At 34.3% G+C, this 27,055-nt stretch overlaps 1 protein-coding gene across 2 annotated transcripts in view; it reads left to right on the forward strand.

The window, feature by feature from the left end:
• Positions 1-364: 364 nt before the first annotated feature.
• LOC125057713 ((E3-independent) E2 ubiquitin-conjugating enzyme) overlaps positions 365-27,055 on the forward strand; it is a 36,258-nt gene continuing 9,567 nt past the window's right edge. Inside the window, exons 1-19 of one of the 2 annotated variants that reach the window (XM_047661547.1) lie at positions 365-686; positions 1,135-1,362; positions 2,686-2,928; positions 8,322-8,433; positions 9,170-9,301; positions 10,549-10,682; positions 12,190-12,344; positions 13,854-13,973; positions 15,814-16,021; positions 17,325-17,447; positions 18,373-18,473; positions 19,619-19,754; positions 20,339-20,425; positions 20,950-21,112; positions 22,000-22,160; positions 23,098-23,187; positions 24,026-24,217; positions 25,154-25,265; positions 25,672-25,774. In XM_047661547.1, the coding sequence (XP_047517503.1) occupies positions 462-686; positions 1,135-1,362; positions 2,686-2,928; positions 8,322-8,433; positions 9,170-9,301; positions 10,549-10,682; positions 12,190-12,344; positions 13,854-13,973; positions 15,814-16,021; positions 17,325-17,447; positions 18,373-18,473; positions 19,619-19,754; positions 20,339-20,425; positions 20,950-21,112; positions 22,000-22,160; positions 23,098-23,187; positions 24,026-24,217; positions 25,154-25,265; positions 25,672-25,774 (2,825 nt within the window). In that variant the 5' untranslated portion in view covers positions 365-461. The remainder of the gene's footprint in view (positions 687-1,134; positions 1,363-2,685; positions 2,929-8,321; positions 8,434-9,169; positions 9,302-10,548; positions 10,683-12,189; positions 12,345-13,853; positions 13,974-15,813; positions 16,022-17,324; positions 17,448-18,372; positions 18,474-19,618; positions 19,755-20,338; positions 20,426-20,949; positions 21,113-21,999; positions 22,161-23,097; positions 23,188-24,025; positions 24,218-25,153; positions 25,266-25,671; positions 25,775-27,055) is intronic. The other variant, XM_047661546.1, reaches the window with a different exon arrangement.

Raw genomic sequence — 27,055 nt, forward strand, 5'->3', positions numbered from 1 at the left:
TATCACAAATGTATCCGATTCTATTAACCATATTCTTATTTAATTTTAATTGATTTATGTAATTGATTACGATAAAATATAGTAAGCGAAGTGCATACTATATCTAATGGATATAATGTCTTTAAAAAATAATAACTTGTAAAGTTATATATAACCCAGGCTCATGCCCTTTCATATTATGAAATGGCTTAAGAATGTTATTCCTATAAAATTATAGCTAGGTCGATAGCCATAATGTAACTTGCGATATTTCAGAGTTGAATAAACTTTAAAATTGATATGACAAATTTTGGTATGGCAATCTGACAATCATTATGGTAAATCATTAAATCGATTGATGGCAACACTGGATAATTATTAAATTATTGACGCATGCGCCACACTTTACAATCAGCTGTCAGAGAGAATTTTAATCACGTAAAAAACAAAATTATTTGTGTCTCTAGATAATTCCCGTCAACATGGCGGGCCAAAATCCAGGATCTCCAACTGACTTCCAATATTTCTACGAAGATGAAGTTTATAAAATAAATAACCGCGGCCAAGTCGTCTTCGGTCTTGTTCTCGAAAACTATGAAGCAAATTCTAGCGACCAAGAGAGTGACATTGAAACTCCTGTTCAAAAAGGAGAAATTCGAGTTGTGTGGCACCCTTCAGGAACCGAAAGAGTAGTTTCTGAAAAGTCGGTGAGTACAAGAAGTTCCAAAACCCTGCAGATGCATAATACTGTACGAGAATTAGCAATACCAATGGAGAAACAACTTACATTTTTAAATACTTGTCAGTCATTTCAATGATTTTTAATATATCCATTAAGTTATTATTTAAAATTTAATCAGGAAATGAAATACCACGCCATCTTTGACGTTATCTTTTTTTTCTACCTTCAATAAACAGATTATGTTAACAAAATTGTTACCCTCACAGGCCAAATACGCCCAAATTATTTTTCTATTCGTAAATTCACATTGAATTTTCCTTTTATATTATTTATTAATCTTTTTTATATATATGAAAACATCAAGGTATTTGCAAATATAAATTTATCCTCTTATTCAAACATATATATTTAATTTTGTCAATTTCCTTCCCCAAAACAATTTAATGGGTATAATGGGTACCACATTTATGCAGGTTGGACTTGCTGACCGGTCATTGATGCCAGGAGATGTAGTCCGTCGTCTTATAGCTGGCAAAGACACCCAGCGAGGATACTGCAGAGACATTGAAATGACTGCAGCTCTCCAGATAGTTGGAACCAAACATGTTATACCAAATGTGGCCAGTGAAAGACTGCAACCCTTAGAAGAATTCACTCCAGATTTAGCTGTGTGTCTTGATTCTTGGGTTGGTACTTCAAAGGTAAGAATAATGAATGAAAGTAAAAGGGTGTGTTTTAAAAGTTGCCCACAATTCTAGAATAAAATCATTTCTATGCCATGTATGTTATAGGTACAGTGTGACCATTATATTAATGTGTGGTGCATTATTTCTAAAACATAATAACTTTGCCTTTGTTAAATGTGTAGTAATTTTTGTAGTTCAAGGCATTATTTTAAATTAATTTGACCTAAAATTCTAGACTGGTTTTTTTTAAATTTGTCATAAATTAAATATTTACAATACTTAATCATAGGATACATTTATATTATTTTGTATCTGTAATAGATACTTTTTATTAATTACATATGTTCTAATCTAGATTTTTATATTGTGCGCTATGGACTTTCCCAATGGGACAGTACCAATATAAAATTATGTATGAACTATGAATAGGGCAAAAATTAAATAAATTATGGAAATAACCACTAGTCCATTTAATTACTTTCTTTCAACAGCTGACATTAGAGTCTTATCTAACAGGACTTTAATTTACTTATGAATTCCATGAACATGCGTGCCTATTCTTCTAATATTTGATTTCATTAATCCAGCAACTGATAACACCTCTTGTTGGAAAACACGGTTTTAAAACAATTTGTTTTAATCATTTCACTCTGCCAACAACTGCAGTTGCAGCACCCTTGCTATAATTGCAATGATTTAGAATACTCTCAGTTAATTTCATACTTTAAAACTATATACTAGTTGTTTTATATAGAGGACACCATTTAATATATTTATGAAACAATAAATTTACCTACTTTAGGTTCAGAAGAAGTTCAACAATGTCTGCCTCAGTTTCCACTGGGGGTAGGATTACAAACGTAGTATGCTTGTAAATTACTGCAATACATTACATGATAAATGATAATCTTCTAAGCTGTTGATAGACAGTTGTGCATTAGACTATGAAAAAAATTGTAATAATGATGTGTTAAATTTTCAATATCTCACACATTGGTAAAGTGTTTAGTTGCCATTTTAGAATACTGACAATGCAATTGTGATTTATGGTTTAAACTAATACTGCTGTATATTAGTTACTGATACATATTACATTGAATTAGTATTTATATTAATAATGTTGTCAATGGTTTGGTTATAATGTACCTTCATATTACCCCACAACTTTTTGTGTTGTGTTGTGTGAAAAATATATTATCATTGGTAAAACTTTGGCGTCCTAGTGGGCGGAAAAATTATATATAATTAAATTACACCATAAAATACTCTTTTTTTTTTAAATGTATGTTTATATTTATAATTATTTATTATTTTAGTGTTTTTTATATATTGTTTTAGGCTGTACATAGTAAACTTCGCCTAGTGTCAGCTGATGGATCCCGTTTAGAATATCCAGACCTTGATACATGTCCACTAGAAGACTATTCCATGCGACGTCGTCGTGGAACCCCTTACTCATCAGCGGAGTTTTATCCAGGGCAGGTGGTCTATGGTCCAATAGGGACGCTGGATAATGCTAATTGGCTTAATATGACCAAGGAAATGAAGTCTGCAAGGAAACATAAAATGCATGATCACAAGGTACCTATATCACAGCTATATTTTTTTTTTCTTTAACTCAACATAATAATGAAATTTATTATAAAAGTGGAATAGCTAATCTTATTGGAGCATGATGGACTTTCCTCGAATTTAATATGTTAACTGGACCATACAAATTTTGATGTTGCTTATTTACAATTAATCTTTACAGTGCATGTATATCATTTATATTTAATTATAATGTAATTTTTAAATAAATAAACAATATTTCTTTGTACACTGGCTGAGTTCACAAGAGCCGTTTGTTAGGTTATTAGTTAAAAGATCTAGGTATCTATATATGTCAATATGTTATGCTGGTTTGTGTACGCTTCAAAAACTCAAAAATTTCTGCACCGATCGAGCAATTTTAGTATGATATATAATCCGCATCAAGGATTGTTTTATCTATTTTTTTTAATAATTTTTTTTTTGTTTTTTTTATTTTATCATTATTTTTTTTCACAAGTATTGCAAAATTAAACTTATATGAAATGTTTTCTTTGTTTTGTTTCTCATTTCTCAACCATTCAATCACAATGTGCCACAGCGAAGCGTGGCAGGGAACAGCCAGTATTTAATATATACCTAGATATTGTTAAATTGTAGAATTATTAGTGTACGTATTATTGTGTAGTTCTATCGTATTCTATGCAGTAACTGTTAAGATATAATAATTTGGGAAATAAATTAATATAATGTAATAAAATGGGAGCCTGATGTGTCTGTTACACTGACTAGGTATTTTTGTGTGGGAATAGAAACTAAAATCTCATTGTTATATGTCACTAGCTGACCGGGCAAACGTCGTTTTGCCATGTATATTTAAAAAAAAAATAGGGGTTGATCGTAGATGGGTGAAAAAAGTAGGGGTTGTATGTATTTTTTAATGCTGTATCATAAAAAAATAGAAATTAAAAATTTTGTCTAAAAAATAAAAATTTAGGGTCGGACTACCCCTAACATTTAGGGGGGGGACTACCCCTAACATTTAGGGGGATGATAAATAGATGTTGGCCGATTCTCATAGATACCGGATAAGCACAAAAAATTTCATCAAAATCGGTCAAGCCGTTTCGGAGGAGTATGGCAACGAAAACTGTGACACGAGAATTTTATATATTAGATGTGCACTCGGGGTAGTATTAGCTGTTATTGTAAGGCGGTCCAAGTCAAGGCTAGCCGAGTTGCGGCTAAGCCAAGTTTACATAATCATATTCAAAGTTAAGTGTGTCGCTAAGTCTTGTGTGTTTCTTGAATAGAGCAAACTTTCTTACTAATCTGTAAAGCCAAGTAAACATTTAATCGAGAAAATAATAAAAGAAGAAAATAATTTAATGTTTGATGTAGTTTTTTTTTAATAAAATAAAGAAAAGCCTAAAAAAAAAGTGAAAAACCTTTAGTGCTTTCATTGGTCTATAAATACAAATGCGATGTATTATTAAAGTGTAAGGGTAACTAATGGTCTAAGATCCCGCTATACAACGACCTTCACCGAGATGCTTATTTAATGAAACGTATTTTATATTTAACTTAATATGTCAATAAATATAATCCATATGGGTTGTCTAGCAAATTTCAGTCCAGAGTATGTTTAATTAATAATTTAAAAAAAAATATTTTTTGAAACATTTCACCGGTATGATTATTAGATAAATTCTATACCAATCGAAAGTATGAAGCCCATTGAATATGCAAACTTTATGCTGCCCATTCTTTTCCGGTCACAACTATCGGGTTGCCAGGTATAAACAGGTAAACCTGTACTAGCATTTTGCAACGGTCTGTTTATTGAATGAAATTTAAATGAAATTAAAGATTATTTTATTCTGAACACGGTGGTATAGGGTTGGCTGCGAAAAATCAGTCCAGAATTGCGGTTGTCGAATTTTAAAAAGTAAATTATTGCTCCAAGTGAATGTGTGCGACTGAGAGGTCCCAACTAGGGAATGCAATCCCGATCCCGCGGGATTCTGATCTCGCGAGATCCCGTGTAATTTTTCGGGATCAATCCCGAAGCATAATATGACGAGATCCCGTTCGAGATTGACGGGATTGGGAGATGCTTATTTAGTTAGTGCAGAACATACGTTGCGTTTCATTATTCGAAAGCTAGAAGACCTAGAAACTACTCTCTCAGAAAAGTTGGCCTCTTCGATAAAAATTTGAGAAATCCGAATAATTTTCCAATATTGCCAAGCAAATATCTAAATCAAAGAAATCAAAAAATATAATCACACTATTATAGAGATTAATAGAGAGTAGTAGGAACAAGTAGAAATTAATATATAGTATTAAACGAAGATCACTTGCCACTTTCTATGATTTCAGAGGATTTAAATATGTACTGCTACACAAACTAATACATCACTTCAAGAGGAATTAGAACAAACTCTCCGAGTGTCTAAAATTCCTTTTACTTTTAGACGCTAGCTTAGACAAATTAGAGTCGGTAATACAAAAATAAATGGATTTTTTTGAGTGTGGTGGAACAAGGGGGCGATTTTTTCAGTTTACATAATATAATTGCTTATTGTTTACATAATATAATTGCTTGTTATTGCCAACCAGTGTTGAGTTGGAGAAAGCATTCTCAGCAGCAGGGAACATCGCAACGAACATTAGATGCCGGTTATCAGATAGCACTCTTGATACACTTTTTTTTAAGAAGTAACATTCAATCTACTTTTGTTTTGATTATGTTTATGTTCGTAAAACTGTTAATTATTAAGTTAGTACTAAAGGCCTTTGTTTTCTTTCAAATAATATTTTGTTTTAATTAACCTTATTATCACAAACAAGCCGTTTTCATCATATTCAGTCATGTGAAAATCACATCTTTTTAAACATGACGAGATCCCGAAAATCTCGGGATCCCGCAGGATTGATATTTCTAATCCCGAGGGATCTCGAATTTACGATCTCGAGTCGGGATTGCATTCCCTAGTCCCAACCGACCATCCCATGCGATAGATGAGGACACAGCATAGCAGCTGTTTAAAGTCCGCCCACTTAAAGAAAGAGAGTGCGCATGCTATTTGGGCTTGGAAAAGAAAAGGATAGCGATGGACTCGTATATACTATGCATAATTTTGGAGTAGTTTATTATTTAAATAGAGAAATAGTTATTTAATTTTTTTTTTATCAATCAATTATTTATGTGTAGATTTTTTATGTGACACTAAGGTATATTTACATCTTTAGTAAAAAAGAAGGTTATAGTATTCATATATAATACTAGCCTGATTAAAAATATTGATTGAAAAAAATTAAAAAAATTACTACATGCAAATTATAAATCTATAAATATATGTGAAACTTGAGCCTGAGAACTGCGGATGGTTCTTAGATGAATATTTAAAACCAGTAGGATTCTTTGGGGATCATACACCTTTAAAGATAGAAGACATTGTCGAAAAAGGTGAAACAGAGAGTGATGACGAAGTAGATTCAGAAGTTGAAGATCGTAGTTTTAAATGTCCGATGACTCGGATTCTGAATAATTTAAAAAAAAATTGTATTTTTAATTTTTTACAATAAATAGAAGTAATTTTTTAATTGTTGTTTTTTTATTTTGTCTTCTTGTAATAAAAATAAAATTTGCAAGATTACCCTGATTAAAAAAATTCACTTTTATGGGTTTTGAATTTTTTCCAATAGTTTCAATTGATTTCAATTTCTCTGTTTACATTTATAGATTTATAATTTGCATGTAGTAAATTTTTTAATTTTTTTCAATCAATATTTTTAATCAGGCTAGTATTATATATGAATCACTATAACCTTCTTTTTTACTAACGATGTATATGTTAACGTAAAATTGTAAATACCGTTAGATTGTAATCTGACAATTTGACGGTTTCACTTCGATAGATTACAATCTACCGAATAATAATACGTTAAATTGTAAGCATTTCGTTGAGGTTCACAATATTTCGACAGTTTACAATCTCGCGAGATAGATTATCTACAATCTAACGGTGTTTACAATTTTACGGTGACATATATATACTTTAGTGTCACAAAAAATATACACATAAATAATTAATTGATAAAAAAAATTAAATAACTATTTCTCTATTTAAATAATAAACTACTCCAAAATTATGCATAGTATATACGAGTCCATCGCTATCCTTTTCTTTTCCAAACCCAAATAGCATGCGCACTCTCTTTCTTTAAGTGGGCGGACTTTAAACAGCTGCTATGCTGTGTCCTCATCTATCGCATGGGATGGTCGGTTGGGACCTCTCAGTCGCACACATTCACTTGGAGCAATAATTTACTTTTTAAAATTCGACAACCGCAATTCTGGACTGATTTTTCGCAGCCAACCCTATACCACCGTGTTCAGAATAAAATAATCTTTAATTTCATTTAAATTTCATTCAATAAACAGACCGTTGCAAAATGCTAGTACAGGTTTACCTGTTTATACCTGGCAACCCGATAGTTGTGACCGGAAAAGAATGGGCAGCATAAAGTTTGCATATTCAATGGGTTTCATACTTTCGATTGGTATAGAATTTATCTAATAATCATACCGGTGAAATGTTTCAAAAAATATTTTTTTGTAATTATTAATTAAACATACTCTGGACTGAAATTTGCTAGACAACCCATATGGATTATATTTATTGACATATTAAATTAAATATAAAATACGTTTCATTAAATAAGCATCTCGGTGAAGGTCGTTGTATAGCGGGATCTTATACTATAATTTATAATTGATACTAAGAGCTAATCTGTCTACCGTACGTCAAAAAATTATAGGATTTTGACATATAGATGTCAAAGTTCGCCCGTAGTTATTGTCACTGAATCTTACCCTATTGGTTGCGGCAAAACGGGTAAGCAAAATGTATCAATATTTCTTTCTTGTCATTTATTTCGTAATCCTACAGCTAACAAAAATTATACATAAAAACAATTGTACAAAAGATATAGCCAAAGATGGAATGGAATACAAAATATATAGAAAAAGTTTGAAACATTTACGAAAGGAAAAATCTATAAAAATTATTAAATTAATTAAAGTAATACCTAGTTCCTGTTTTGTGTGATGGTGTGTATGTGTAGTGTGCTCATAAAGCATAAAGCAGGTGATTTAGCGCTATGGATTTTCTTAATACTCCTTTTAAGGATATTTATGTTTATTTCCAAAGGCAAGGGTGCCTTTATAGCGTGGGCCAGTATTTAGACCATAAGTTTGACAGCAATTATAAATAACTTATTATTATGTCATTATGTTAATGTTCTTATTATATGACGTTATGAAAGTTAATCTGACATTTGCATGCCTATTTTTATTTGGCTGATTGCGGATTTTTTGTATGACTAATTAACCATACTTTTGTTTAACCATCCTCTAAAGAAAGCTTCGTTTACAGTTCACAGTGGAATCAGTGATCACAGAAAGCGTGAGCGTCCATTGGCAATGCCGAGCCTACAGCAATAGTACTGATGACACTGCACAGCCACAACCCAAGTTTCTTGTTGACGGTCAGTGGTATTACTATCCCTCGCGAACTTTGTTTCATTTTATTTATTTATTTATTAAGGAACACCAACAGATTACATGTATATATTTTCTAATTAACAATATTGGGTTTTATTCTAGTATGCAATCTAATAATAGGTGTACACAACATTGACTCTAATAAATGATAGCGGAAAGAGTTTACAGAGTGTATTTGTATCTTTAAACATAAATAAATTGAAACATGGAAAATATTACATGACTTATGGCTGAGATGACTGAATTTTCTTCTTAAAAATTCTTTTACTATGCAACCCACAGAGACTGTTTGCTTTCCTCGTTATCGTGCCTATTTTAAAAAATATCTCCTTAAAAACCTGCGACTCCAAGAAATGAATTTAAAAAAATCTAATTGGTCCAATCGTTTTCGAATTTGCGATTCATTTGTTTATATAGCTATTTCCCTTGTAGCTTGGGTGAGTAACACTTCTGAAATATCAGCGATCAGCCTTCTGTGCCTAACACACGCGATCGAACTTTTTGTGTCTAAGGCAAGCCGGTTTCCTCACGATGTTTCCCTTCACCATTCGAGCGACTTTAAAATGTAAAACAGAAAGAAAATGTGCCTTTACGTGCACCTATGACCTCAGGGACGAGAGTCGCTCGCTGAAGCCACTTCGCCAACCAAGCAAATAAATACTTTATAATAAGTTTGGTAAAAGATTTAAATACCAATGAGAATTTTCCTTTCTATTACAGATCAAGACTTAAAGAGACTGAAATTGCTGAATGTGTTCGAGCCGTGCACCCTGCAAGTGGGCGATCGAAACTTCTTAACCATTAACTCTGAAGATACGTTCATAACAAAGAAATTGTGGCGGAAACAGCAAAGTGAGTTCATAATTTGATAACCACATAATCTTAATATACATAAATTATGTGTCACGTTGTTTGTCCGCTATGGACGCCTAAACTACCGAACCGATATCAATCAAATTTGCACACCGTGTGTAGTTTGATCCAACTTAAAAGATATGATAGCTTACTTCTCCTTTTATACCCGCAATATTAGTTTATTATTTGATACAATTATAACAGATGGCTCTGTGTTAAAAGTACCAACGTTTCACATAAGCTATCTATCTACCTTTCACATAAGTTCTCCTACCGTTTCCCTTGAATAGTTTACAACTATGTATTATAAAAAACCTTAGCCACAGCAACGCTTGACCGGTCTGCTAGTAAATATATATTAGTGACTTTTTATTGTCTATTATCTATAGTTACTTATCGGGAAACAGATAGATTCATCACTCTAAATAGACACGGAAACTAAAGTTATTTAAAGAAAGTTAGAGTGTTGAATGTATCCTACAACAGTATATATATCCTAGGAAGCGTTCAAGTATTACGTAACGCAATTTTTGGAGATTATTGACACCCCCCCCCCCCCCCCCCATGTAACTCGCCGTAACGTTTTTCAGTACGCAAGTACAGTACTGTACCCAAGTATAGTAAAACGTTTCGTGACCACCTAGTGACTCTTTAGTTACTATTATGTGGTGTAAGTCGAAAAAAATATTAACAGTAACGCGTAATTTAATCCCCGCCACGCATCGTAACGTTTTACAAACCCCCAAAAAAATTCGTTACCCCTATCCCAAAAAAAATATATTAATGAAATTTTAAATTATAATAATAATATTTAGAAAATTACACATAAGCCGACAAAAATGCAAATATGTATAATGTTTAGTTATAATTACAATTTAAAAAATTCAAGCTACATAAATACTTCTTTCTATTTATTAAATCGGACTTCAAACAAAATGTAAAATTTATTTATGAAGCCGTCTCAATAGTCATGAATTTTAATAACCCATTGTTATCCACTGACGTCATGTTACGTCCCATATCAACCACTCGCTATATCTATTAAATTTTTATTCCATATTAGTGCTACGGACGATGTTCCATAAAGAATTGGCGCGTATGTTTCATATTAAAACACATTTTAATAAATTTTGGTTTAATAATGCTAAAGACCTATTGGATTTAAAAAAATTGTTAATATATAATAGTGTTAATCCTTTTTAGTTGATAGGTTGATGCTTTAATTTTTTATGTTATGATTATAGGTAAACACTTTAGAAATCTGCGAAAACAGAGTCGGATATCGAATAAGTCGTCGAAAACCGACGCCTCGCAGGAACACATGCCGTCTCGGCCAAAGAAGAGGGCCTCTTCACATCGGAAACACAAGTCTGGCGTGGTAAACCAATATTAGATAATGCCTTTGCTATAGTTTTTAGCGACAAATATTTATAGTCAGTGTTTTATTAATTTAATAGACGTTTTTATTAATAATAGTATGATTTCTACGAACTATATCATCAATAGTAATCGTTTTAAATCTAAATAAAATCCCTTAATGCCCTGTCTCACCTCCCTCGGAAAAGCAAAAAAAGCTCGGGCGGCCACAGAGCAAGCTTAAAATAATAAACGGCTTTATGTAGTATGAGGTTCGATCTCTTTGGTCTGTTTTAACAATTTTGTATTAAGTTTTGACACAAATATACTCTGATTTTTAATTCCGTAGAATTCTGACATTTCATAAGTGTTGCTACTAAAAAAGTTCTCCACCGAAAACGGGAATTTGAGGGCAATAAAAAAATGCTACGTATTTTTTATGTTTTACCTACAAAAAGGTAAAGTTACTCAAGCGACCTAATACAAAAATAACAAATATTTCAATAACACGTACAATATATCGCATTAACTTTAATTACTTTATTTTATTCTTTAGCTGGCATCACTGCCTACTAATTCCAGGTTTAGTAAACCTTTTTGAAAAAATAAAATGTTATCTTTACTTGTGCGTTTTTTACTGTTTGTAATGACAAGGAACGTGCCACTCGCCGTTAAACCACTTTTAATGTGTAGCATCGCACTTAATAAAACGGGTACATTAACTAACAATAAAATGTATGTATAGACTCAGATGTTCAGACTCGTATCGAAATTGAAAAATGTGACCGGCCAACAAGGTTGGCTATCACTGACATGTCAAAAAATGATAGCTGTCAGAATTCTACGGAATAAAAAATCAGAGTATAGGTGATACGAAGTTTACCGTGTCCTCTAGTGACAATATAAATAACAAAAAAAAAGTGTGCGTGTACTAGGTGTACACACGTAAGAAGTGAAACTTCTTTATGACCTTATTTTTCGAAAAATGATCTACTATATGCAACTTTACAGAAATTGGTTAAATAAAGTTAAATTAGATAAAGTTTAACAAAAGGCTTTTATTATCATAGACATGAATACAAATACAAAATTATTTCATTTTACCTTATTACTACTAAGATTATTACAGAATTTCATTGATTGTAATAGAATTAATATATAATATATATTAATAATAATGACTATCATTGTTTTCGTAATTATATATTTTTGTATATATAATAACGAATGGCTTCGAATCTCTTCGGATCAACCGTGGTAAAATGTGCCAGTAAATTTTTTTCAACGCCGATAAAGAAGTTTGACTTCAAAAAGCAACATGGCGCGTAACCGAAAAATGTGACGCGTAACGAAAAAATGTTACACTAAATTTTTTTCCAACCCCGATAAAGAAGTTTCACTTCAATAAAACATGTCGTTCAAGTGACAATTGACGCTTGGTTTTTAAACGTGTAATCCTTAATTGCCTATCATTTATTAATTAGATTTTAGGTTATATTGTAGTGATTCAATGTATGAACATATTTTAGAATGAAATGGAGGTCGACACAGCCGATGACACGCTTGAAAGTCTCGACGATACATTAAAAATTAATTGTCCCAGTATTAAAATTGAACCCAGTGGAGATGTCAGTCTCCAAAATGATGATAATGCAGCTGAGGAGAAAAACGATTCTGGTATTAGGTGAGAAATCTTCTTAATAAATTACGCGTCACGTTGTTTGTACGCTATGAACTCCTTTACTACTTATCCTATTTCAATCAAATCAACTTAAAAGATAGGATAGCTTATATATATATATATACTATCAGACCCAGCAAACGTTGTTTTGCCATGTATATTATTTCTAGGATAGGTTTTTTTAGTTCAATAAAAATAATAAAAAATTCAAGGTTTCTCGTGGTGGTAAATATTAAGCCAATAGCCAAAATGGCTGCTATAATCGTGGTCGTAAAGTATTTATTTTTAATAGTTTTTAAATTATTTTATAAGCAAACGCCTTGTGATTTGTATTCGTAACACAAATATTAATATTTTTACTTTAGAAATTTTCTGTTGTCTTGAGATACAGTTTTGAACGTAATTAGCAACAAATAGTATCAAGCCGAGAATTTGATTTAAACTGTTTTAAACAAAACTTTTTAATAGGAGGCAAACCCCACCGTGTGGTGGGCCATCTGCCCGTAGACACTCACATTGCCAGAAGGCTCGTAAGTGCGTTGCCGGCCTTTTAAGAATTGGTACGATCTTTTCTTGAAGGACCCTAATTGGTTCGAGGTACTTCAGTGGGCAACTGGTTCCACTGGTGCTGGTTCGCGGCAAAAACTGCCTTAACAGCCTGGCCACGGGACATTCGCTGACGCGAATATTCGCGCGGTGCGAACCGCGATGCGTCTAGCGACTGAAATAAACTCATAGCAATGTACTAATCAAGCCACGCGCAACGGCGACCAGCGACGCGACCGGCGAAATGTACCGAGCGAATCGCGCGGGCGACTGACGTCGCGACGGGCGAGCGAAACAAATGCATGAATCAGTACGGTGCAAGCCACGGAATCGAGCGGCAGTCGCGGCGAATAGAGAAGGGAATAAATAAGTTTAGTCGTGGTCGCGGCGAAAAATGAATACAGAGTTTTTTGTTACTGAAATACTGGCTAGACCAGCTATTTAGAAGTCTGGCCATCCACAGCATTAATTTAATATACCTTAATCTCAAAAACAATTTTTCAGCGGCACTTAAAATTCTATTTGCATTAACTTTTTTCTCTAATTCTGGTTGAATATTCATAAGAATATAATTGAAGGTTCAATACTCATTCTGGTATACTCAAAAAAATAATTCTGGATATATTCTGAATTTCTCATACTTCTTGTGGAATTCTCAACAATTTCTCCAAATATTAGGTCTTGCACCAAAAGCTATTACTTTCCAAGCAATATCGAGATGATTTCGATAGACATTTCGCTGTCGAACTTCCTTACTGGTCGCGGCGGCTAACGTGACTGGTCCGTGGCCTGCAAACGGCCCCGCGCGAATGGTCGCCTCGCCTCCCGCATCGCCGTTCGCACCGCCGATCCCCGTGGCCAGGCCGTAAGAGCGCTCAGTTGTGGAAGTTTTATGATTTTGTGAATTTTTGGTAGTAATCAAATGCATATTGCACAAATTTAAATACTTTATTATATAAATTACAGTCCCGAACCTGCAAAAGAAGATGGCAGCCTGTTAAACGGGGACAGAACTATGGAACAGCTCAATGATGATGATTCAGATAATTGGGAGAATACTAGCAGCGATGGAAGCGATACAGATAGGTATGAGAATTATATTTTTGGATATAACTCATTTAACACTCACTTGTAAGGTAAGGAATACATCGTGATGAAACCGGCGTGCCTCTGAAAAAGGTATCGACGTGTATCAGAGAAGGCTGATCATCCATCAAACTACCTACCACTAACCTAGGAGGTTTTTTATTAGGTTAGTGGTGGTACGAAGTCCAGCAGAATTCTTTCTATGTTCCCTATGTGATTTATTTATTTACTTACAGCCCATGGCCAAACTTAGACTAAAAAATACAATAAGGTTATTTACAAAATTCACAGTAAATTATATTAATACTTGCACTAAAAATATTGAAAAGGAAGATTAATTTTGTTGAAGTTATACTTCTTTTGGCGCTCGTTTTTAATTTTTACGAAGCGCGCGCACACCGTCACAAAAAACCGACATAAATATCTGTTCAAACGTCGGTAAAACAGTCTGGGCCGCTAGTTGACGCTTGCTCTGTTTTATCGACGAGTTGCATTGTCTGTCATGGCGTAGTGTTTTCAAAATAATATTTTCTATATAAGAAAACCCGTTGCAATGTGATAAAAAACATATTGTTTATTGTAAAATGATTTGTATATATATCGTTTCAATTGTAAGTGACCATTAAAATGGACAGGAAAAATGCAATTCGAAGAGGGAAACGTCCCTCTAAAGTGCTCGAAGAAAATTTTTACGCCACAGAAGTATTACTTCTAACGCCTGTACATAAGTACACCCACGTTTTAAGCTATTGCATAGATTTTATCGCGGGCTTTGAGCGCGGCGACCGAATCAAGAAATTCCGTAACGAAAAAACCTAACACACGATGACGTAATGTAGGTGCGGCAAATACGCGTTAGAGTGAGACAGACTATATAGGCGTTTTAGTCTGAGTCTGGTAGAGTGGTAGATTGAAATAATATCAATGAAAAAAAAATATAAAAAAAACAAATACTGCATAAATAAAAATAAATAAATAAATTATAACTGCATAAGATGATAAAAAATTCTATGCAATAGCTTTACCGCGGCAGTCCCCGAGTGCCACCCTTTTTTTTTATATCGTTGTATTATGGCGCTTCTAAACGGGCCATGTTTTGCTGCAACACTGTGGCCCGGCAACATTGCAAACAATAGCAGCCACACTGCAATATTGCAGTAATGTCCCGGCCATATAGCCAAACATGCTATGTATAGCCACATATGGCCGATGTTGCTCCGATGGGTTGCCGGACGATTGCTAGGCTATCGAATTCAACTGCAATATTGCACAGTGTATCCTTTTCTACGCGACATGACGTTTGCTATGAGTGAAGTGTGCCTGTTGCTATATTCTGTGTTTTGCGATCAGCTGTATTTGACATTAGATTACTACGTAAAAATGACTGCTTTTGACATTCTAGTTCTTGAATTATATTATTATCAAGACTTATTTCTGTCAAGCCTATTTAAGTAAGGTCGAATCCACAATCTCTTCTTTTTCTGTTTCTTTTTTAAAACAATATAAGCTGCTGGGACAAGTGTGATTTCGTCAGCCATTGTTGCCGGTTTGTGTAGCCCGTTTAGGAGTCTGCATCATGGGCCATACTATTGCAGACATATTGCAACACATTGCCCAGCCATAGATTGTTCGGCCATCAGCTGCATTAAAATATTTTTCTAATGGCCGGACAATTAGTTGCCAACAGTGCAGCCATCAATTGCAGCAAAACATGGCCCGTTTAGAAGCGCCATTATGACTTGTACGGTACGGGTACTCCCGTATGCCAAACTTAACGCTAAGTTCCAACTCTGAATCTTAGAATCAATCGTTAGATCTTATGTTTTTATTGATTTAACAGTGGTGCCACCTGGTCTTCACGCTGTTCGTCAGTGGCATCTGGCTCTGGTCGGGGCAAACGTTCGCCTCAGTTGGCCGTGCGTTTGTTGAGGGGGAAACGCCTGAAGAGGGCGCCTCGTCGCGCTCCCCCGGCCCCGCCCCCTCGGGTCAATGACCGCGTGGTGGTGGAGACCTTGCACACAACCAGCCGCGCTAATGTTGTTTGGCAGGTGAGGAATTTATATTTGTAAAGTAATAAAAATTTTTATAGCAACGTTCAGGTTTTATTATAGTTGACGCATTTTTGAAGTGAAACTTTATCGGGGTTGAAAAAAAATTTAGTGTAACATTTTTTTCGTTACGCGTCACATTTTTCCGTTACGCGCTATCTTTTGAAGTGAAACTTCTTTATCGACGTATGGGAGAAATTTTGTAGCAAGTTACGCGCCATGTTGCTTTTTGAAGTCAAACGTAACTGCGCACGCGTCATTGTGACATTTATTAGCACTCTGACTCCTGATTGGACTGTAGAAGGGTTGTTGTTTTGACACTTCTTAAATTACTTACGCTTCATTACGCAATACGCAAAAATTATTCCTATTAAGTTTTAAAATAATTAAGTATCTCGATCTTACCTATCCCGTTATCGATATGCACCTCTACAATTCTTACGCACATCACTACACCTCTCCATAAGAGTACCTCACCTCCATGTAAGTGCGAGCGAGACAGACAGATAAAAATGATTTATGACCTCAGTTCATAATAATAGTAATACATGCTTAGAGTTAAATTCAGAAAAGACTGTCCGTTTTCTCTCGTTTATCAAAATTCAATATATTTTTTGACGTTCGGAAGTCGGACGTAGTGCTATTTTGTTTCTGAGGCCCGTATTCTAGAACGTCAATCAGACTTAAAGCTTCAAGAGCTGTCAAACAATTTTTGTGTATGACATTTGACATTTTAACAGCGCTCAAAACGTGATTGTGACTTGAGATACGAATTTGAATATGACCTGAATCTTACCCTCAGTTCGTCGCTTTATATTATACTAGCTGATCCGGCAAACGTCGTTTTGCCATGTATATCATTTATAATAAAAAAATAGGGGTTGATCATAGAGGGGTGAAAATTAGGGGTTGTATGTATTTTTTAATGCTGTATCATAAAAAAATAGAAATTAAAAATTTTGTCTAAAAAATAAAAATAAAAATATAGGGGTGGACTACCCTTAACATCTGGCGGGCTGATTTGTGAATCTAAACCATTCCCAGATCCCCTTGAAGACACACAAAAAATTTCATCAAAATTGGTCCAGTCGTTTAGGAGGAGTTCAGTCACATACACACGCACACAAGAAATATATATATTAAGATTTATGAGATTATTGATAGTGTAAGTTACACACTAACCTACAAATACGCTTAACTGAAAAGTAAAGTAAGAAAATATGGTAAAAGTTTGACAACTAAGTGACATTGACAGTTAAAATATAGAACTCGCTAGAAAACGATATTTATCCGCATTTCTCAGGACGGCACCATTGAAATGGGAATACCGTCAACCCAGCTGTACCCGATTCACCACCTTGATGGCCAAGAGTGCTTCCCCGGAGACTTCGTCGTCAATGGCGCAGCTAACGTCGAAGACAATCAGGTGCGTCTGAATTATAATTTATTATACAGTAGAACCTCGATAAGATAAAGTCCAAGGGAAACACAAAATATTTTATGTTATAGAGGTTTTAAGTTATCAAGGTTCTATGTTAGGTAAAGGTTAATATATAGGTAAGGTATGTACATGTTTCTATGTACCCTTGCTCCCATTTTTACTTGAATGCATCAGAAGGATGGGTTCAATAAAATACTGAAAATTAAATATGTAATCATATTTATTCACATTACATAAAAATAAAACAACAACTAAAGGTTTAGTCTACTTAAAAAAATCTGTGATTTTCTTTTGTTTTAAAAAATTCACTGTTTCTAAATCGATTTGATTTTCAATGACAAATAGAGAGGAGAATATAGTAAAGCGATGTTTCCAGGACAACGATCAAAAACTTATGATGCAAGTAAGTCGTTGTCACAAAGCTAACCGCCGCAAAGCTTTGAAGAATTTAGATAAAGCAAACAATAGGTAATGTATTGTTTACGTTAACAATACATTAGTAAACACGTGCAAGCAATAAATACCGAAACCATTTGTTTTGACACTCTTTCAAAATGACTCATTCACAAACAATTTTATGTTATAGAGGATGTGGAAACATTTCTTTTAGTTACTGAGGGCCTATACAGAGATTATTTATTTAAGTTATAGAGGTTGCGTATTTTAAGTTATAGAGGTTTTGGGCTCTGATGGGGACATAGTATTTTTTGAAGTAACATAGGTTTTTATGTTACCGAGGTTTAAGTTATCGAGGTTCTACTGTATAAAAAATATTTTTAAAAACTGTGCTCATCAACCTTAGGAAGGTTGCTTGGTTGTATGTATTATTAATAATGCCAAAGAAGTATAACTTCTTACGCGCGTACATAAGTACACGCACCCTTTTTTTATATATGGCTTATATTTCCAGAATAAGCATAGAGAATATGGCGTGGTACAACGCGTGGATCATCACGGACGCACTGCAATCGTTCATTGGTATCTCACTTACACCAGCGCCGATGACCCTGTGTAAGTATTGCAGTACCATTTGACGGAGAACATTCATAAAATTATTTATTACGCGTACCAATTCTTAAAAGGCCGGCAACGCACTCGCGAGCTCTCTGGCGTATTGAGTATACAAGTACATGGGCAGCGGACTACACTAATATCACTTAATATCAGGTGAGCTTCCTGCCCGTTTGCCCCCTGTTCTATAAAATGGTTTATATAACTTTAAACAATATTACTAGATGGCGCTACGTACGCCATTTTTGGATTTTTTTTCTCTTTCTAAATATAATTATGATTAAAAATATAGATTATCTACAATAGCTACCAAATCGAGGGCGTAGAACAATTATCAATTTCTTTGGTGCATTTGATATTAATGTGACAATCTGTGGAGCTTATATACTGCAATGATAAGAATATAAATACAATATATGGAGTCCCATTATTGTTAATTATTTATTCAAATAAATATGTTATGAAGCTATTTAGTTATAAGGGGGCGTCCATAAATTACGTGAGGCGTTTTTTTAATAATTATTTACCTCCCCCCCCCCCCCCTGGTGAGATGTCGTGAGATTTTATTAAACCCCCTCCCCCAACCCCCAATCTCACGTGAGATTTTTAAAAATGTCTGTTTCTTACGTAATCGCGTAAGAAGCTATCTTTTTGAGCTCGGAGAACTCAAAATAACACAGAATTCGTACTATTGAGCTCGAAGAGCTCAAAAACAAAATAGTGAAATGTTGAGCGTTTAGGTATGGATTTAGGGGGAAGTTGCAGAGATGGCCTTTAGGGTCAACCATTTTCCTAATTTTTTTTTTTCAATCAGAATAAAAATTGCGTGATATTTGCCGAGACCCCCCCTCTCCAACGTAAGATTAAATAAGATTTGATTCGACCCCCTCCCCCCCTTAAACACCTCACGTAATTTATGGACGCCCCCTAATGCGTGATCTTGTTTTATCATAATGCTTCCATACCATCTTATAAACAATTATCAAATAAAGAGTGGCGGATTTACTTTCCAGTTCTTCTAGGTCGGCTTTCTTGATTTAATAACTTGCAGTAAATAAAATTTAGAGTCATTCACTGTTTTTGTGAATTTCGACTTTGAGTCGAATATTATTGTTTATTTATTTAAGTGTTTTATACCATTTTAGGCCTCAAATGTTGTACAAAAGCGAAATGAGCGTTTACGACCTGAAGGACCACCCTGACTTCCAGTACCGGCCTGGGACAGTTGTCATCAGAGTGGCCAACTTCACTGGAGAAGATGCCACTTGCACTGCTGGACAGGTATATTTTAACGCTCTACACGCATGCTTTAATGACGTCATCGACACTGGGTGTTTTACATTATTTTTTAATATTTTGAAAAGAGGTTGCACCTATTTATATTATTTATTAGTGACTATAGAACTTACACAGATTGTAATTTATTATTCTGTAATTGAGAGGGCTTTAAAAATTCAAATTAAACATTCATTCAAGAATATGCCAAAACGCATCGAGGCAAGATGGCGTCGCACTCGACCCTATGACGTACTATGCTTGTAAACACGTAAACAAACGTCAGTTTTTCGTGTCATTTATCAATCTTAAATTATAATATAATCAAAAACAGTCTCGGACGAAATTTATAAAATAAATAATTTGAAGTTTTCCACGGTCCGCTTCACAACACATTTTCTTTTGCGTACTGTGGAACTCCCGGTGGGGGTCTTCCCTGGGAAAGAGACTCTTCTCTCAAAGGCCGGCAGCGCACTTATTAATATGGGTGTCCCATTACTGCGCTTTTTAAACGTCCCGTAGGTCCCGTAGACAGCGATAAACTTAAAGCCGATTATGGAAATATTTTTTTATTTAATTAATTGTTTCAGGTGATAGACAACTTCCCCTCGGGCCGTGTTAAAGTATGGTGGGTGGACGGACATACAAGCATGTGCTGGCCGCAAGATCTTTACAAGGTATGGGTTTTATTTGAACACATATAGTGCTTTACATATTTTTAATGTCTCTGTTACACAACAGTTATTATTTGTGTGCTGGTTTTAAGATTCTTTATTATATTTATCCAAAAATGCTAGTCTGGACAAAAGAGGCCAAGGAGTTAAAAGAAATTTAAATTTGGAATGTGGATTTTGTTACTAAATGTTTCAATTACCAAAGAGATCGAATACGAATGGAAAGGTTGCTGGCTGTTTAAAATAAACCTCACAGAGAAAATAAAAAAAAAACTCTGAAAGTAAACACGCGCGAAACGCATTCTATTGTTCTTATTTGCCCGAATTGAAACTTAATATAATTTAAATAAAAAAAACTTCAAATGCCTAAACATGTCTCTTCCAGAAAGACCTTACCTTATCTTATCTCAAAGACTACTGAACCAATTTCGATAAACTTTGAGTTGGTCTATAGTTTATGCTTTATAACCTTTAAATAACATGTCTTTAACTTTAAATAATCTGCATATTTTTTAATTTTATCTTAGGTAGGTGAATACGATTCAGACGAAGGAGAGCTATGGGGCTCCGAAGGGTCAGGCTCTGAAGAAGACGAATCTTGGGAAACGCAGAGTTCTCCGCCCGATGGTGAGCCGCGTACGCCCGACACGCCAGCTATCGGGCCTGGCAATACTAATGGGGATCCACTGGGTAAATAGTCTATATTTTATAAATATGCCGTGTTTATTTTTTTACTAAACTCCTGATGAACTGATGATTCTTGTGTCTGTTTAAGTGGAATCTGGAAAGGATTTTAAATTAGATTATTTTCTACAGAACTACCGTCTATCGGGGCGCTAGGATTTATATTTATATATCTACTAGCAGACCGGCCAAGCGTTGCTGTGGCTAAGGTTTTAGTTATATTAAATCGTAGTAACCTATTCAAGGGAAACGGTAGGAGAACACCAGTCATGGGGAACGCCATGCTTTATTGGTGATTGTGCCATTAAATTGTAGCTTATGTGAAACGTTGGTACTTTCAACACAGCGCCATCTGTTAGAATTGTGACTATCAAATTATAAACACATATTTTGCAATAAAATAATATTGCGGATATAAATTAAAATGTAAGCTATCCTATCTTTTAAGTTAGATAAAACTGCACACGGTGTGCAAATTTTATTTAAAATCGGTTAAGTAGTTTAGGAGTCCATCGCGGACAAACAACGTGACACGTGGTTTATTTATATTAAAATATTATGATAGGATTTTTAGGAAATTTTAAGTGTTGCTATTATAAAAAATCCAGTGACGTAGATTCGCTAGATTCGATTCGATTAGATAGAACGCATTGAAAACATCTACTCATCTTCTGTCTAGAGCTACTGCCGGTCTTCTAGCTCTAGAATGTGGTTAACCGCTCTTTGTATTTAGATGCCAGTCTCCGGATTTCCTCTTTGATAGTTCTCATTTTAAGCTGTTCGTGAATTTCGTTGTTGGTTTATGTACCATGGTACTTTTGCAACTGCTCTCTTTTTGATTCGTGCTAATCTGAATTTAATTTGTGTTGTCACAGAGATATAATTACTTCCAGAACTCCCAAGCGATGCATCCGCCATGACGCTGGATGGTTCTCGAGAGTTGGTACCAAAACTGTTAGAGCCACGTGTGGCAGCTCACATCGAACGCGGAAGAGTGGCCATGCACAAGCTGGAGCAGATATTTGCAGAACATCCTACGCTGCAGAGTCAGGAGGTGATTTTATGGAAACATTTTAATTTATTTATTTCAGAATTTAGATTAATGTGTTTTGTTCAAAATTAAACCCATATCCACTCGGACCATACGTAAACTATGTATAAGTAATTGACCATTATTATAAATACAAAATGATGCACAGTTTTTTTATAAAAAAATAATAGATTGTTTTTAACGCCATCTATTGACATTGTTATATATACATAAACGTACATACACCTTTGTGTATAACTAAAATTAATAAGGCTTTTATTAAGGCCGATTTACATTATCTTAGTGTTTAGCAGAGTGCTTTAGGATAGTACTTTAGTTGAAACATGTAAACGCTACTTGCTTTAATACGGTTCTACTTGACTTTCAAGTTGAATCAAAATAGAATCGCTTTTTATTTTTGTTTCAAGTGATACCCCTCCCGCGCCCGCGCACCCCCCGAGTTCTTCCCTCGTGTGTAAACACGTCATTTAGTAAAATCTTTAGGAGAGTGCATAAGTGCCGTGAAACACGTGCGTGTTTTTTGATTTTTAAAGATGGCTAAATGGTCGGAAGATACAACTATCAAACTTGTGTCTGAACATGTTGTTCACGAATGTTTGTGGAACGTTTATACGAACAATTTATACAAAAACAAACCGACTAGGCATTCGGCATACACTGCCTTAAAAGAAGCTATTTTGTTTATTATTTATATTTAGTATTTTGCGTAGAATAGGGAAGGCTGGATTGAAATTTATAATTTTTAAACAGTTACCAAACAGGCTACCAAAATATATAAGTTATTTAACTATATATCGTCAAGTTCAACTATAATAAAGCCACGGTGGTTTATCTTCTCTTGTAATGCCATTTTTTTTTAATGGAACGGATATCCGCTTTACGATGTCATCGGAGATGGGAGAGTGTTCAAATAGCACAACATAATTTCATGTATTTTCAGATAATGCGAAAACTATTGAACTTGTACAAGGAGTGCCGCTTCTTGGACCGACTGATGGGTACGACCTTCTTCCACGAGGATCATTTCTTGGTAATTATGACTATAACGTTACTTAGTTGGGGATATATGGTGGACCCGGCTTCTTTCTCGTCCTTTACACAATCTGATATATAAAACATATACGTACTTTTTATTATGTTTTTTTTAGATTAGTTTATTTACCAAAGTGCTAAATCTATGGTATATGTTATGTAATGTATGACAATTTAGGTGAACATAAATGTTATGAAAAATATTTAGAAATACAATTTAAATTTATACAAGATAAAATAAAAACCAGAATTTTTTGTTAAGCAGGGAAAGAAATTGCCAGCAAAACAGCGGATTAGGTTCAAGATAGGCCCTTATCAGTGCTTTTTTTGAAACCGATCAGCCCACTACCGAATATATCCCGCTCCTGTTTAACCCGTTAAAATCGCGTTCAGTTCGAAAGACATTTACAATTATTCTTTTTTTTTTTTTTTTTTTATGTAATAGGAGGCAAACGGGCAGGAGGCTCACCTGATGTTAAGTGATACCTCTGCCCATATATATTCATATTTGCTTGACTTAGAAACTATGCAATGCCTTATATATCTCTCAGTGATAAATCTAATAATAAGATAATAGCTAGAGCTAGATAAAATGACTATTAGTTTACATATTGTAGCCTTTTTTTTTTGATGGAAATGCAGTTTTGAACAGAGTGTGGCACTCGATCTAAAGACCCCGTTAACCCCTCCGAGTCATTGTTACAAATGGGGAAATTTGGGGTCGCGTCAGCATTCTACCAGGAAAAACCCTAGCCCGCTTTATCTGCTGGGCTAAATGAATTTTGAAGACATCGATAATGCAACTAAAAGCTCAAAGCGTCTTTTATCATCACCAGGGCCTTATAGAGCGCGTAAAAGAGCGCGGTGCGAATACGCCCCGAGCGGGCGAACGACGCGTGCACGAGCAGCTCGCTCGTCTTTTCGCAACGGAATCCCAGACTAGCGCACCTGACACGCCCAACGAAGACATGTTCAGTGAACACGGCAAGGCGATTGTGGCCGCTAATGTCACCGTTGAACCTATGGAGGTATGCGCTGATAAGTTTGTTTGTTATTAACCAATATTAAAAAGGAAGTTATGAAATTGGTTAGTTGAGTATTATGATCTATTTAGGCTTCCAAGCATGTCTTTCAATTCGTAAGTCTGTTTGAGAACAGTGAAATCTGACCTCTATCTATCATATATCTATCATGAAAATCTGTTCAGTGGTCTTTGAGATACCACTTTATCATCATGTATGTGCTAAATAACGTATTAAAAGTTGTTTTACTGGATTTAAATTATTTGTATGCCTAGTTCTTAGGCTTCTGCGACTTCTTTTTTCGAATTACTGTAATAGATTTAACACTAGCAGACCGGCCAAGCGTTGCTGGGGCTAAAGTTTTTGTTATATTGCTTACTAGCAAACTATTCAAGGAAAACGGTAGGAGAACACCAGTCATGGGGACCATCATCCTTTTTTGGTGGTTATGCCATTAAATTGTAGCTTATGTGAAACGGTGGTACTTTCAACACAGCGCCATCTGTTAGAATTGTGACTATCAAATTATAAACAAATATTTGCAATAAAAAACATTGCGGGTATAAATTGAGATCTTTTAAGTTAGATCAAACTGCACACGGTGTGCAAATTCGATTGATATCGGTTCAGTAGTTTAGGAGTCCATAGCGGACAAACAACGTGACACGTAATTCATATATATTAAGATTAGCTGGCGATTCTGGTCCACTTACACAACGTTTAAGAATATTAAGAGAAGTGATATAGGAAACCTTTTTTTTTTAATTTCGTTTGTACTGTTTTTTGTACTTACGTGATTTCGCTGATCCTGTCTGCATATCGTAAGAACGGCACCGCTTTTCATTTCATCATGTGTTAGTCCTAATTTTGTGGTCCAAAAAAACATATTCGACAAAATATTTTGAATAAATATTCTTCTCTTGATATTAAATTAATTTTCAGGTTGACGTCATTGTATCAAAGAAACCGTCTCTTCATTTAAATCTAGATTCGATGCAGGCTTCGAGTTCGGAGACCAGTGTCAAAACCGACTGTAAATCTCTTAGTAAAAATCGTAAGTAAAAAATTGATTTCTTGCTAAATTAGATATTTTTTATAAAGATATTTTTCATACTGTCCAATAGTCCATTATTCCTGAATTAGAAGGAAATTCTGTCCCCATAATAAATAAATAAATAAATCCGCACAATCAGCCATATTTAAATAGGCATGCAAATGTCAAAATAAGTAGTCAAGTCATTTATAAGTAATTGTTAAACTTATGTTCTAAATATTCGGTCACGCTATAAAAGCACCTTGACTTCAAAAACCTAATCACCTTCCCCTTGAAAACATTACATGGCAGCGAATTTTTAGGAAGGTGATTAAATATTCTTACAGGCATGGCGTAACAATTTTTGGAATATAGCGCGGTGCAACCTATATAATACTTTTAATAATTTGTGTTTTCATGGTTTCAGCTTCAAAGATGAGTGATCCAGAGGCACCTAATCGCAACGTCTGCTACAAGCTGTGTTCTCTCATATACGCACAACTCGTCAAGGCTCACGCTGAAGTCAGCCGGTATGATCTGAGATTCATTTTCAAAAGCAGTTCTAGCATCTTGCACTAAAGATAAGAACATAAAGAATACTTAAAAAAAAAAAATATTGGTTGTTTGTAAAGTAGGTTTACGATCGAGATGTGTACGTGATAACGTCTTATTGGTGATATAAGTTTTTGGGAAGTAAGGAATTAATGAAGATAACAATTTTTTTCAAATTTTAAATTACATCTATCGTTTTATTCACACTTTTGATGATAAATTTCGGGTGTAAAATGACAAGTTTACTTATTCGACTATGATATACATTTTTCTTCATACATTCACGGAATGACTGGCAGCGCTCGAGATGAGACGGGAGATCGGTCCGTCTCTCTCTCGTTATACCTGCGATCGCGCCCGTGAGGTTTTGGTGTGACACAAATTTCTGAACATGTCACCCGACTAAAACGATTTTAAAGACGTTATCACGTCAAAATATTTTTAAAATACGAATAAGCGCCATCTAGCGGTAAATGTATGTACTACGATAAATATCCTATAATTACCACTTGATGCGTGTAGTCGTGTTTATGAATAATAAGTACATATATAAATCTTATGGTCAATATTAATTTATTTAGTGCAATTTTGTTATTTTAAGAGCATAATTCACAACACATGAACAATTTTCACAGAATCGAATATCATTTATTACAAAATTATTAATTGTATTCCGAAACATACAGTATCTAGCTCTAAATTAATAAATGTTTTCAAAACAGTTTTAACACATGTTTATTATTCAATTAAAGGTATAAAGTCCAGCAATAAATTGCGTCCCGCACGTAAGTCTAAACGTGCGCATTCGTATCTAAAACGAAACAATTGCTTTATTGTGATTGGTCTAAAACGTCTCTTATATTCTATCATCTATTATCTTTAGAGACGTAGCAAAGACCTGTATGTCAAATAAATTTTTGACAAATGAAAGTATTTATCGTTTAAACTTTTTTAAAATTTTGATGTAGCTTATTTCTAAAATAAATTCTCATACGAACACTTGACGTTGGCAATCTATAATATCTATATAAGAAAGTCCTAGCACTGAGTCTGAATAAATATGGCGGCCTAATTAAATGATTAATATTGACTTGTACTGTTGCGAAGATATTTCATTTTCTCTATAATACATTAAACACACAAAAATAACGTTGTGTAAACTGTGCTGTTCTTAGAGCTACTGTTTAATAAGCAAAGGAACATATATTATATTATATACATATTTTTTTAAAGACACTTCACACCAATTAACCTAGGCC

The sequence above is a fragment of the Pieris napi genome, chromosome 17 (genome assembly GCF_905475465.1).
Source record: "Pieris napi chromosome 17, ilPieNapi1.2, whole genome shotgun sequence".
Lineage (NCBI taxonomy): Eukaryota > Metazoa > Arthropoda > Insecta > Lepidoptera > Pieridae > Pieris > Pieris napi.